This window comes from Bubalus bubalis, chromosome 11 (assembly GCF_019923935.1).
Source record: "Bubalus bubalis isolate 160015118507 breed Murrah chromosome 11, NDDB_SH_1, whole genome shotgun sequence".
NCBI classification, from domain to species: domain Eukaryota; kingdom Metazoa; phylum Chordata; class Mammalia; order Artiodactyla; family Bovidae; genus Bubalus; species Bubalus bubalis.
Genome location: NC_059167.1, coordinates 20634412 through 20646911, shown reverse-complemented (window position 1 = coordinate 20646911; position 12500 = coordinate 20634412). Strand labels below are relative to the sequence as shown.

The window sequence follows — 12500 nt, the reverse complement described above, 5'->3', positions numbered from 1 at the left end:
TGGGAAAAATACATGTATATTGTTATTGTACATGGGTGGTTTTTATTTCAGATTTTCACATGTAAGAAAGGCGCGTTCCTCAAAGTTTGTTTTGATGTAGAACAGTATGCTAAATATTCATTTTACTTAAGGTGAAGGAATACAGAGAAGAACTATACAAAAAAGATCTTCACGACCCAGATAATCACGATGGTGTGATCACTCACCTAGAGCCAGACATCCTGGAATGTGAAGTCAAGTGGGCCTTAGGAAGCATCACTACGAACAAAGCTAGTGGAGGTGATGGATTCCAGTTGAGCTATTTCAAATCCTGAAAGATGATGCTGTGAAAGTGCTGCACTCAATATGCCAGCAAATTTGGAAAACTCGGCAGTGGCCACAGAACTGGAAAAGGTCAGTTTTCATTCCAATCCCAAAGAAAGGCAATGCCAAAGAATGCTCAAACTACCGCACAGTTGTACTCATCTCACACTCTAGTAAAGTAATGCTCAAAATTCTCCAAGCCAGGCTTCAGCAATACGTGAACTGTGAACTTCCTGATGTTCAAGCTGGTTTTAGAAAAGGCAGAGGAACCAGAGATCAAATTGCCAACATCCGCTGGATCATTGAAAAAGCAAGAACGTTCCAGAAAAACATTTATTTCTGCTTTATTGACTATGCCAAAGCCTTTGACTGTGTGGATCACAATAAACTGGAAAATTCTGAAAGAGATGGGAATACCAGACCACCTGACCTGCCTCTTGGGAAATCTATATGCAGGTCAGGAAGCAACAGTTAGTACTGGACATGGAACAACAGACTGGTTCCAAATAGGAAAAGGAATACGTCAAGGCTGTATATTGTCACCCTGCTTTTTTAACTTACATGCAGAGTACATCATGAGAAACGCTGGGCTGGAAGAAGCACAGCTGGAATCAAGATTGCCGGGAGAAATATCAATAACCTCAGATATGCAGATGACACCACCCTTATGGCAGAAAGTGAAGAGGAACTCAAAAGCCTCTTGATGAAAGTGAAAGAGGAGAGTGAAAAAGTTGGCTTAAAGCTCAACATTCAGAAAACAAAGATCATGGCATCTGGTCTCATCACTTCATGGGAAATAGATGGGGAAGCAGTGTCAGACTTTATTTTTTGGGCTCCAAAATCACTGCAGATGATGACTGCAGCCATGAAATTAAAAGACGCTTACTCCTCGGAAGAAAAGTTATGATCAACCTAGACAGCATATTCAAAAGCAGAGACATTACTTTGCCAACAAAGGTCCATTTAGTCAAGGCTATGGTTTTTCCAATGGTCATGTATGGATGTGAGAGTTGGACTGTGAAGAAGGCTGAGCGCCGAAGAATTGATGCTTTTGAACTGTGGTGTTGGAGAAGACTCTTCAGAGTCCCTTGGACTGCAAGGAGATCCAACCAGTCCATCCTGAGGGAGATCACTCCTGGGTGTTCATTGGAAGGACTGATGCTGAACCTGAAACTCCCAATAGTTTGGCCACCTCATGTGAAGAGTTGACTCATTGGAAAAGACCCTAATGCTGGGAAGGATTGGGGGCAGGAGAAGAAGGGGACGATAGAGGATGAGATGGCTGGATGGCATCACCGACTTGATGGATATGGGTTTGGGTAGACTTTGGGAGTTGGTGATGGACAGGGAGGCCTGGCATGCTGGGATTCGTGGGGTTGCAAAGAGTTGGGCACGACTGAGCTACTGAACTTAACTGACATTCACTGAACTTGAGCTGTTCACATAGTCTAAAAAATAGAAAACTTTAGAAAACTATAAAATTGCCTTAAGATATAATTTAAGCAATTTGTCGTAACTTTAGTTTTCATGTTAGCAAAGGACATTTCTTGTTAACTATAGTAGGGTATTTCTGAATCTAGCTTAAAAGCATAAATCTGGGGGTGATGATTACCATAGATATAAAGAGGTTTTTGGTTTTTACTATAACTCCCAAAAGAATCAAAATTTAGTAAGTAAAATAGGACAAGTACATGCAATTTCAACATTTCAGAAAGCTAGTGAAAATATAACTGTTATCCAAAATGATATACCCTATAGAAAAACTTAAGGATCTCATTTCTTTTTCCCATGTAAAACTTACAGACGAATGAGGGGAAAACCTTCATTCTAAAAGACTTTTTTATGATATATTTACTGTGTGTGGAAATAGTTAAGCTTGTTTAATTTCCTTAAACAATCCTTGGTACAGCATCGAACCAAGATAGGAGGTAAATAAAACTTATGGTAGTTAATTATTATGTGTAAGAAATACCTGGAAGTGCTACAGAATAGGATCAGTGAAAATTTATTTCTTAAACTTGGCCACTTGGGAGGAAAGATGTTGTTTAAATTTTTGTGTGATGCTTGATAAATTGTTTTGTCCCACAGAGCGAGCGTTTGCAGTCTGACCTGGTAGTGTGCATTGTAATCGGTGTGCTGTATTTTGCTATTCATGTAAGCACAGTGTTCACAGTATTGCAGGTAAGGAATCATTTTGTTCTTTTCACTGGGGGAAAATAACTGTTTGGATTCACTTCTGACTTGATCATAATGCTAAAATATATTACTTTGTTTGGTTTTACCAACAAATAACTTATTTTTCTCATGGTTTCTCATGGGTCATGACTCGGAGAGTCGCTTGGATGATCCCAGCTCAGTGTGTTACCCTAGTCATATGCAACTGTAGCCATTTGAGGCTGTGAGTAGGCCTCACTTCCTTGCTGACTGTTGGCTAGGTAGCTTAGTTCCTCTCCGTGTGGTCCTCACCATGGGCTGCCGAAGTGTCCTCACTAGCTTCTTTGCCCCAGGGCTGGTGATCCTAGAGAGAGAAGGCCCAAGACCGATGTCCCGATCTTTTTTAACTGTTGTGGATGTGGCGTACCACCACGTCCTCCTTATCCATAGCTCACCCTGGGCAACCTGCTATAGTGCGGGAGGGGAATACAGGCAGGCATAAACATCAGGAAGGGAGGATCATGGGAACTGTTCTGGACTGACTTCTACAGTCTGCCTGCTTTCCTCCGTGACTGACATCCTTGTAAACTCCCCAGAGTCTCGTTCTGTTGCAGCTGGAAGTCCAGAACCTCGTCCTGTAAATCGGGCCCGGGTGTGGGTGGTGCTCCCCAGATGGTGGTCCTGCAGGCCTGTGGCTGCCCTCCTCGATGCTCTTCATTCTCTCGTGCAGACCCGCATTTCTACATGTTGGCAGTTAGACTGTCGTGCCCGTGCACATAGCTTTCTTCATGTTTTTGTGCTTAGGGTACGTTGCATCTGTGGTCTAGTTTTCACCAGCTTTAGACAATTTTTGTCATTATTACTTTAAATGTTTTTTCCCTTTTTCTTCTGCTGTCCCTCCACCCACTCCCACTCGTGGACTCCAGTTACATAATCTTTGGCCTCTTGAATTGGTCCCACAGTTCACTTTTTTTTTAAATTCTGTTTTTCCCTCTGCATGTTTAATTGTGAATAGTTCCTATTGCTTTGTTATTAAGTTCACTAACCTTTTCTTCTGTAATGTTTAATCTACAGTTAATGCCATCCAGTGTATTTTTTAATCTCAGAATTAACAAGTTTCATCATTCAAAGTTGGTTTCAGGTCTTTTTTATATCTCTCATGCCTCTGTTTACTTTTTTGAACTTAATGTAATTCCCTTCTCTCTCTCTCAATGTCCATGTCTCATAATCCTAACTTCTGTGTTACTTATGGGTTGGTTTTGATTAACTGATTTTTTTTTCCCCCATGAATCATAGTTTCCTGATTCCTTGCGTGCATGGTTGTTTTTGATTGGATGTCAAGCATTATGTTTTGCCTTGTGGGTACTGGATATTTTTTTATTTCTAGAAATATTCTTGAACTTTGTTTTTGGCCCTAAGTTCCTTGTAAACAGTTTGATCCTCTCAAATCTAACTTTTAAGATTGCTTAATTGGGACAGGGCTAGTCAGTCTAGGGCTAATATTCTGCCTACCTTTGAAGGCAACACCCTTTGGAATACTCTGCCCAGTGCCCTGGGAGTGTTGCATTTTTCCATTCTGGCTTGGGAGCACAGGCACAGTAGTGCCTGCTGTGTGAGTTTGGCGTGGTTCTTTCTCTGGCCACACATGGTCTATTCCCACACATGTGTGGCTCATTCCCCTGAATACTCGAGCTAGACCCTCTGCAGATCTTCCGCCATGCATTTCTCTGTCCATGCAGTTTTCTGTTTAGAAAACTGTTTACTCTGATGAGCGCTAGTTGCCTTGCTATGCCCAGCCTCTAAGTTCCGTTTCCTCCACTCAGGAGGTTCCAGGCTTACATGGGTTCCCCTCCCTGCAGTACAGTCTGAAAACTCTCTAAGGGCAGTAAGCTGGAGCAGGCCTGACACTGACCTCATCTGCTTTCTTTCTCTCAGGGTTCACTGTTTATTTCCTTATGTCTAATACATTGCAAAACATTGGTTATTGTATTTTGTTTCATGTGGAATAAAGTAAGTCTCTATTATTCCATTTGCCTAGAAACAAAGATTGTATTATTTAATTTTAACATTTTTGCTTGTTTTCTTCTTTTCCAATTTGATCCATTAACTCCTGAGTACCTTGCAAACTGAGTGAGATCCTGTGAGTCTTCAGGGGTCAGATGCAGGCCTCTTTAGTTTCTAAATAATTAATTTGAATATTTGAAGTGATGGTACTTTGTTTTTTTGTAAATTTAGTCATACACAAGAACGCTCTTCCAAACTACGTGAAGACACAACAAAAGAATACTATTAAAAGTTTGGGCCTGCTCTTCAAATTTACAATTTTATTTAGCTAATGTCTTTTATCTCTGTTAGCAAAAATTTAATACATTGCTCTGCTAGTCACGTAGAACATTCCTAGAGTAGGAAGTGGTACACCTCAGGCCATACTGTAGTTACATTGGCAGTGTGAGACACCAAAGTAGTTAACACATTTTAAAATATATGTATTACATGACCAGCCACTAACTTTTATAGCTGTTTTAATCAGAAAATTACATAATATGGAAATGTTAACTGTAGACAAATGTTTAGTTCTCAGATGCTGTAAGTGACTAAAATTGAACTGACAAATTAGAAGTTCTTCTTTGAGTCATTTTCAAAATCACTTGTAATTTTTTCAACTTTATCCTTGCCTTAGCCTGCACTCAAATATGTGTTGTACGCCCTGGTCGGCTTCGTGGGTTTTGTAACCCATTACGTGCTGCCTCAAGTTAGGAAGCAGCTGCCGTGGCACTGCTTCTCTCACCCTCTGCTCAAGACGGTGGAGTATAATCAGTATGAAGTTCGAAGTAAGTGGTTCATTAACACTTTTCCTTTCAATACTGTGGATTTTTTCTTTTACTTAGTGGACAGGCAGACAGTTAAATAAGTTTCATCAGGTAACACTTTGGTTTGTGTTTCTCAGCTCTTTGTCAGACCTTTTGCAAGATGCTTTCATTTCATTTGAAGTCTAATTGTCAGTGCTAACTTTCCACAGGATAAGACCTTGCTCTTTCCTCCTCTAAATTGTCCATCACAGACCTCTCATTGATTAATCCTTTGGGTATGTCTATGACTTCTCTTTCCAGCCCCACCTTTACCCTCAGTTCTTCCTTGCCATTTGCAGGCAACTCAATCCCCTGTAAGACTTCCATCTGACATATTTTTAACTCAGATCATAAAAGGAATAGGTTTCTGTTTCCACCAATGACCCTGTGTCCTACCAGAGAGAGCTATAAAAGTTGATCAAGAGAAAAGAGGTGGAAAGCACTTGTAATTGCTTTTTCTCATTCAGATAATTTAGGATAGAATATAAAATGACTAAAAAGAAGTAGAAGGCCGGTCCATTCGACAAGTGTTTTACTTGTTGCTATAAACCTTTACTTTCCATTATAAGTTATCAGTCTGGTTCATTGGCTCCATAACCTATAATGGCCTCTAATGTACTGTACTTCCTCATTTTAGAGAAATAATAAAAGTTAATATCTGTGTCATCATTGTTATATGCCATTGATTAAACAAGCCAGTGTTTAATGAATTAATATGGAGAGTGAATTTCTCAATTGTTCGGAGATAACTTCTGTAAAAAAACTCAAAAGTGTTTGAAAGATTTCCATACCAAACTTGACTTTGCAATCTCAAAGCAAATTTCCTGAGCTTTTTAGCAGAATTGCTTAAGTCATCATGGTACTGTGATCTTGAACATTGTTTTGATCCTGGAGAGATAATTAACCAAACAATAATGTGTAGATTGCAATAAAATGACACAAGACTAAAAGAATCTGTACTGGTCCGTTCTTACTGTAAGGAAAATAACTCATAGTGATGTAAATATTTTTTATGGTTAATTATTGATTGCTTTCATATGTAAATGTTAGCAAGTACATCTGGTTTGTTTTAAAGAACAGTTTTCATTAAAGTTAACCGTTGATCTTATAGTTTGTTTTCATCTTAACAACATTTAGTCCAAATTTTTTTCAATTTTGAAAAAACATTTTTCACTTATTAAGAGTGTTAGGCATTAGCAAAGTTGATTTTAACAGCTATAAAGAAGAATACTCATTAGAAAACTTCCTAAAGGTGGTTGACATTATTTTCAGATAGTTGGAGAACCTTATTTTAAATCTTTCAGTTTATCCTGGACACTTTCCCCAGTGACGTTAAATGTTCAAGTATTGGGAAAATGTTTGGCAATGAAAATGACACTTAATGAAGTGTGTGAATCCAAAACATACCATACTTTCAGAGCTCTTCTGAGATTTATATATTAAAGGTGTATGTGTGAGTGTAAGGATTTTTAAAACAGTTTAATAGATCATTTATTTCTTTTGGGTGAAAGGAACAGTCTAATTATCTTCAATAACCTTTTCTCCAAATGTTATAAGTGTAAATAGGAGAAAGTTAAGGTTAAAAACTGAGGTTTCAAGAAGTAAAGCTTAAAATGAAATTCAACTCATCTAAATTTAACATCTGAGTTGGAAAATTGAAATGTGGCTCAGAATTCATAAAATTGACAAATGACTGATGTATTGGATTTTTTGCATTGTTAATAGTAGAGCTGAATTTGAGTAGGAAGATTTTCCTTTCTTATGACGTTGACAGACTGTGTTATGCATTAAAATGCGTGTGTACATGGTCTTCTTAACTTAATATTGCCTTGTTAGATGCAGCTACTGTGATGTGGTTTGAAAAACTTCATGTGTGGCTTCTTTTTGTGGAGAAGAATATCATCTATCCTTTGATTGTTCTCAATGAACTTAGTAGCAGTGCAGAGGCAATTGCAAGTCCAAAAAAACTGGATACAGAGTAAGTATGATATTCCTCTTATCTAAGTTTGACTGGTGAGGACTGTCATAGCACTCTCTTCTCTTAGGTTATTGATCAAATATTGAATAATCATTGAGTGTCTCTTTGGTGCAAAGTACTGTGTGAAAAATTGAGGTGAGATTCAGTCTTTGAGTTCCCTTTTCTGAACATCTGTTTCTGCTCCTGACATATTACTACTCCAGGCATCTTATTGTCAACCTATATTTTATGAGATGACATTTATTAAATAAGGTTCATTTTACTGTTAGATGGTAAGTTTTGGAGATGATTATTTTTGTATACTATGTGAATCAGACCATTTAGGTGGTCACTTGCCTATACAGTCATCCTGTAGGCCTACTAGGTACATGTTGTTGGGTAAGCATTAATATGATTTTTTTCCAGCATTGTTTCATGTTCATTTTTATTGGGCTATAGTTGCTTTATAATGTTGTGTTAGTTTCTTGCTGTACAGCAAAATGAATCAGTCATACATATACATATATTGACTCTCTTTTAGATTTCCTTCCTATTTAGGTCACAACAGAGCTTGAGTAGAGTTCCTTGTGCTGCATACTGCACCCTCATTAATTACCTATTTTATACATAGTATATATATTTCATTATTAATATGTTTTTATGTGCTGCTGCTGCTGCTAAGTCGCTTCAGTCGTGTCCGACTCTGTGCGACCCCATAGACAGGAGCCCACCAGGCCCCCCGGTCCCTGGGATTCTCCAGGCAAGAACACTGGAGTGGGTTGCCATTTCCTTCTCCAGTGCATGAAAGTGAAAAGTGAAAGTGAAGTCGCTCAGTCGTGTCCGACTTTTAGCGACCCCATGGACTGCAGCCTACCAGGCTCCTCCGTCCATGGGATTTTCCAGGCAAGAGTACTAAATGCTATTAATGTTAAAGCAGTAGAAATACTGAGAACCTGGAGAACCAAATGTCAAAATTGCAATATTGTCACTTATTTGTGTGTGTGTGTGGGTTTTTTGTTACCTATTTTTAAAGCATGCTTATTTATATAAAGGATCAGAATCATGACACATTATTAAAAAGGAATGTTTGAAGTTTAAATTTGATATAATATTCTGAGCTTAGTAAATGAAATGGTAATTTTTCTGAAGTTCATAATTATCTGGAGTTTTCAGTTCTTAGTTGATTAACGTTCTTCCTCTGTGCTGTAGATTAGGCGCTTTAATGATCACCATTGCTGGTCTGAAGTTGCTGCGGTCCTCGTTTAGCAGTCCTACCTATCAGTACGTCACAGTCATCTTCACTGTGCTCTTTTTCAAAATCGACTATGAAGCTTTTTCAGAGACCATGCTTTTGGATCTCTTCTTCATGTCTATACTCTTCAACAAGGTAATATCTGAAGAAAACATTCCTGTCTGTAAAAAGTGTCTCCCTAAGTGGTATGCCATTTAGTGAGGATTATGCTTGCATTTCATTTGCTTCATTGTCTTTTAAGTAATATCTTTCTTTGGTCAACCAGTTATTTAGGATTAGAATCCCTAAACAATACCAGTCAACTGTGACCCATAGAAGATACATTTCTTGCTATAGGTAGGAAGGTAAAATTAAATATATGGGAAAATTAAAGGAACTCTAATAAGTATATATTTTTGAATACATGGGATCTTCCAAAAGAGGGTATGATTTTGGAGTTTAGAAATAGACATGGTAACAATTGAACTGAGCTGTGGGCATCTGGGTAGATAGAGAGAGGAAATAACCTGATGCTGAGTGAAAATGGTAGAGACTGAGAGCAACGAACCCATGTGGGAACGATCAGACACTAGTTTATTTGCAGAATACTCTGAAGTTTACAGAATGCTTCTAAGATTTGTTTTCCACCCATCAGATAGGTGCTTTTAGTCCTACAGATGAGATGGTAAAACCTGCATCTTCTGCCTCCAAGAATCTTTTTGCTAAACCATACTGCCTTTCTGAATGACTTCAGTTGTGCAGATTATTTGAAATTAAATAGAGTTTAGATTTTGTTTTAACACTGACCACATACAAAGGACTTTGACATATATTATCCCATTTGATAGGTAACAGAGAGCTGAAGCGTATGAGCAGCTACAAAACACAATGAAAGCCCAGTTTTAGAAAAGTTAGCCTGGTCAGCCACATTTGGGATGAATTGGGGAAGAGAGAACTTAAAGGTATGGAGAACAGCTTAAGAGATTGTGACAGTAATTTAGATTTGATAGAGATCTGGCCTAGCATGGGGACAATGCAAATGAAAACCATTAATTGAGCAAGGTTTCAGTAGTAGTCAGTTTCTAGATACTGTACTATAGATCATGCTAAATAGCTTCTAAAATATTGCAATATCATATTTGCTCAATTACTAATTAATTTACATTTGTATCACTTATTTCCTCTTTTAGTGAGCATGTTTAACCAAAGGAGGAAGCCAGAAAGTTAGTTTGAATTAAAAAAGCATGTGATTCCTCACAAACTTAATATTTAGATTGGAAATTGTATTGAATCTTATACTGGTTTGAAAAAAGTGAAAGTTGCAGTAAAGTATAAACTAAACAATCCCTGAAATAGTCACTACACTTAACTCTCATTAGTTTGCATTTTCTTAATACTTTCATTTGTGAGGCAGATTATTTTTGAGAGCAGAGCACGTTCCAGAATTATTCTAGATGCTTAGGCTATGTTGGTTAACAAAACAGAGAAAGGGTAAGGAGTTTGCCTTTTATATGGCTACTTCATAGAACTTAACAGTCATATTAAGTAGTATTGAATATTTATTTTAAGATACCATTGTAAGATATACCATCAATTTAATAATATTTCAAGAAAACAGTTACTCTGAATATGAAAATGGTTTCACCAGCCACTTTCCATGTCCTTCAGTCAAATTTGAGTACAGTCTGTATTTAGAGATGGAGGAGTGTTCTGAGTCACTGTTTTTAAGCAGTTGTAATGGCTTCTGATAAGTCTTCCCATCATCCTGATCGCATTAGTGCAGAGGATTGTCAGCACAATTTTGAGTCATGGCAGAGAATGCAGGGATTCATCTGCATTTTCTGATTGGTTGAGGTTGTGATTTCTTTTTTAACTTAGAAATTAAACAAGTTCATTTGTAAATCAGGTAAATAATTTAAATTTGAGGTGTTTGGTGCCTGCATCATGGCATTGAGTTAGTCAGAACCTCTTGCTTTTGAGATTCTGTGATCTGTTCTAAGAATGGGCTCTTGCGTTGCCTAGCATGCAGAGGCAACCTTAGGCAAAGGCAATAACTGTGTTTCAGTGTTGAAGACATATTCAACAGCAAAACAGATCCTAATTTAAATAAGATGGAAATGTACATTATGTTTCCATTGGCAGTAACAGTTCTGATTATGAACAGATGCCTAATACACACTAATAAAATTCTTAGGCAAATAGGCAGTGACAACTGTATTACAGCTTATCCCCTTCCTGGCTGTGACATTGCCTTTACATGCTCAGTTCCCAAAGAGCCAAAATGTGAGGGAAATGTACTAGAATAAAAATACTATTTATTGCGTAAGTTTTACAGACATCTATATTTCCTACCTTTTTTTTTTGTTGTTTGTAGTTGTAATATAACCAGTAGAGAGCATAGAATAAAAAAAATAATAATCCATAAGTCAGTTAACCGTCTTTACTTAAAAACGTGTGGTGTTTTGGCAGGGTCATTTCTTTTATTTCAGTGCTATTTCCTTGTTAGAAAGAAAATCATTTTAGAAGTTTTTCATTTTCTATTTTAAAAGTCTGATAAAAAGCTTTTTACTGTTTTTTTTTTTTCCTCCTACAGCTTTGGGAACTCCTTTATAAGTTGCAGTTTGTGTATACTTATATTGCCCCATGGCAAATTACATGGGGTTCTGCTTTCCATGCTTTCGCTCAGCCTTTTGCAGTGCCCCGTATCCTTCTAATAAAAATTTTATAAGAAAGGGCAGTCATATCCTTGATGAGAATGTTGGTTTGTAGGCATAACTTTTCCCAGGCATAGAATATAGGGTGCATGCATGCGTGCTAAGTCACTTCAGTCATGTCTGACTCACTGTGACTCTATGGACGGTAGCCCACCATGCTCCTCCGTCCAAGGGATTCTCTAGGCAAGAACACTGGAGTGGGTTGCCATGCCCTCCTCCAGGGGATCTTTCCTACCCAGGGATCAAATCCATGTCTGTTACATCTCCTGCATTAACAGGCAGGTTCTTTACCACTAGAGCCACCTGGGAAGCCCAGAGCATAGGTTACTGTATGATAAATTATCAGAAACTCATAATCCTTTGAACCCACACCTGTACCGATTTTGATTGTTTACTTTGTATTAACGTCTGTGGTCCACAGATCATCTGAGCATGAGGACAGTATTAAAGTTTAATAATTAAGTGATGCTGATTAAAGATTTTATGTTTAATATATGTGAGTATTAAAATCTACGAATTTTCAATACATATAATATATGTTTAAAGATACGTATAAATGAATGAGGGTTCAAAACATTTTCCATAATGATATGATTATAATTAAACTTTTATGTTCAAAATTTTCTGTTCTCATCTTAAATATACATTCTAAGTAAGCATAAAAGTTAATGACCATGTAGATGTTGATATGTACACTTTCTGTATCTTTAAATTTTAGTTTTTATCATCTAGAAGTTTAAAACCGAGCATGGTTTGGGTATATCTACCAGAGTGGTACATGGAATTTTACCAAACAAACGTTAGCAAATATTTATTTGGCTCCCTTCACAACATCATGCCGGGCTGTACCTTCCTGGCTATGTCTTTTTACTTGTACCCCTCATACTGCCCAGGGACACTTTCTTCTGTATTCCTCTGATGAACCTCACCTTTCTAACTGCTGTAACTGTGGTGTGTTTATGAGAGAGGCGCATGTGTGCGTGTGTGTGTGATAACCAGATAAATGTTAAGGTCCTTAACCAGTTTCCCCATAGATTCAGCCATGTTGTTTGTTCAGGCCGCCGTGTCAGCCTTCTTTTCTACTCCACTGAACCCCTTCTTGGGAAGTGCAATATTCATCACGTCATATGTCCGACCTGTGAAATTCTGGGAGAGAGACTATAAGTGAGTAAAGACAAATCTTTGAAAGCCAATTTTTATCTTTTTTTTTTCCCTAGGAAAAGCTATTGACAACATTATTGTAAATTATTCTTGGTTAATCAGTTTTTGTATTGAAATACTTGAAATTTTAT

General features: G+C 37.6%; 1 protein-coding gene across 6 annotated transcripts in view; it reads left to right on the top strand.

The window, feature by feature from the left end:
* Positions 1-12500, top strand: part of PCNX1 (pecanex 1) — a 186047-nt gene that overhangs the window by 121935 nt on the left and 51612 nt on the right. For all 6 annotated transcript variants that reach the window (XM_025295267.3, XM_025295268.3, XM_025295266.3 and 3 more), the window contains 6 exons: positions 2392-2484; positions 5138-5288; positions 7143-7284; positions 8473-8650; positions 11088-11196; positions 12243-12372. In XM_025295267.3, the coding sequence (XP_025151052.3) occupies positions 2392-2484; positions 5138-5288; positions 7143-7284; positions 8473-8650; positions 11088-11196; positions 12243-12372 (803 nt within the window). The remainder of the gene's footprint in view (positions 1-2391; positions 2485-5137; positions 5289-7142; positions 7285-8472; positions 8651-11087; positions 11197-12242; positions 12373-12500) is intronic.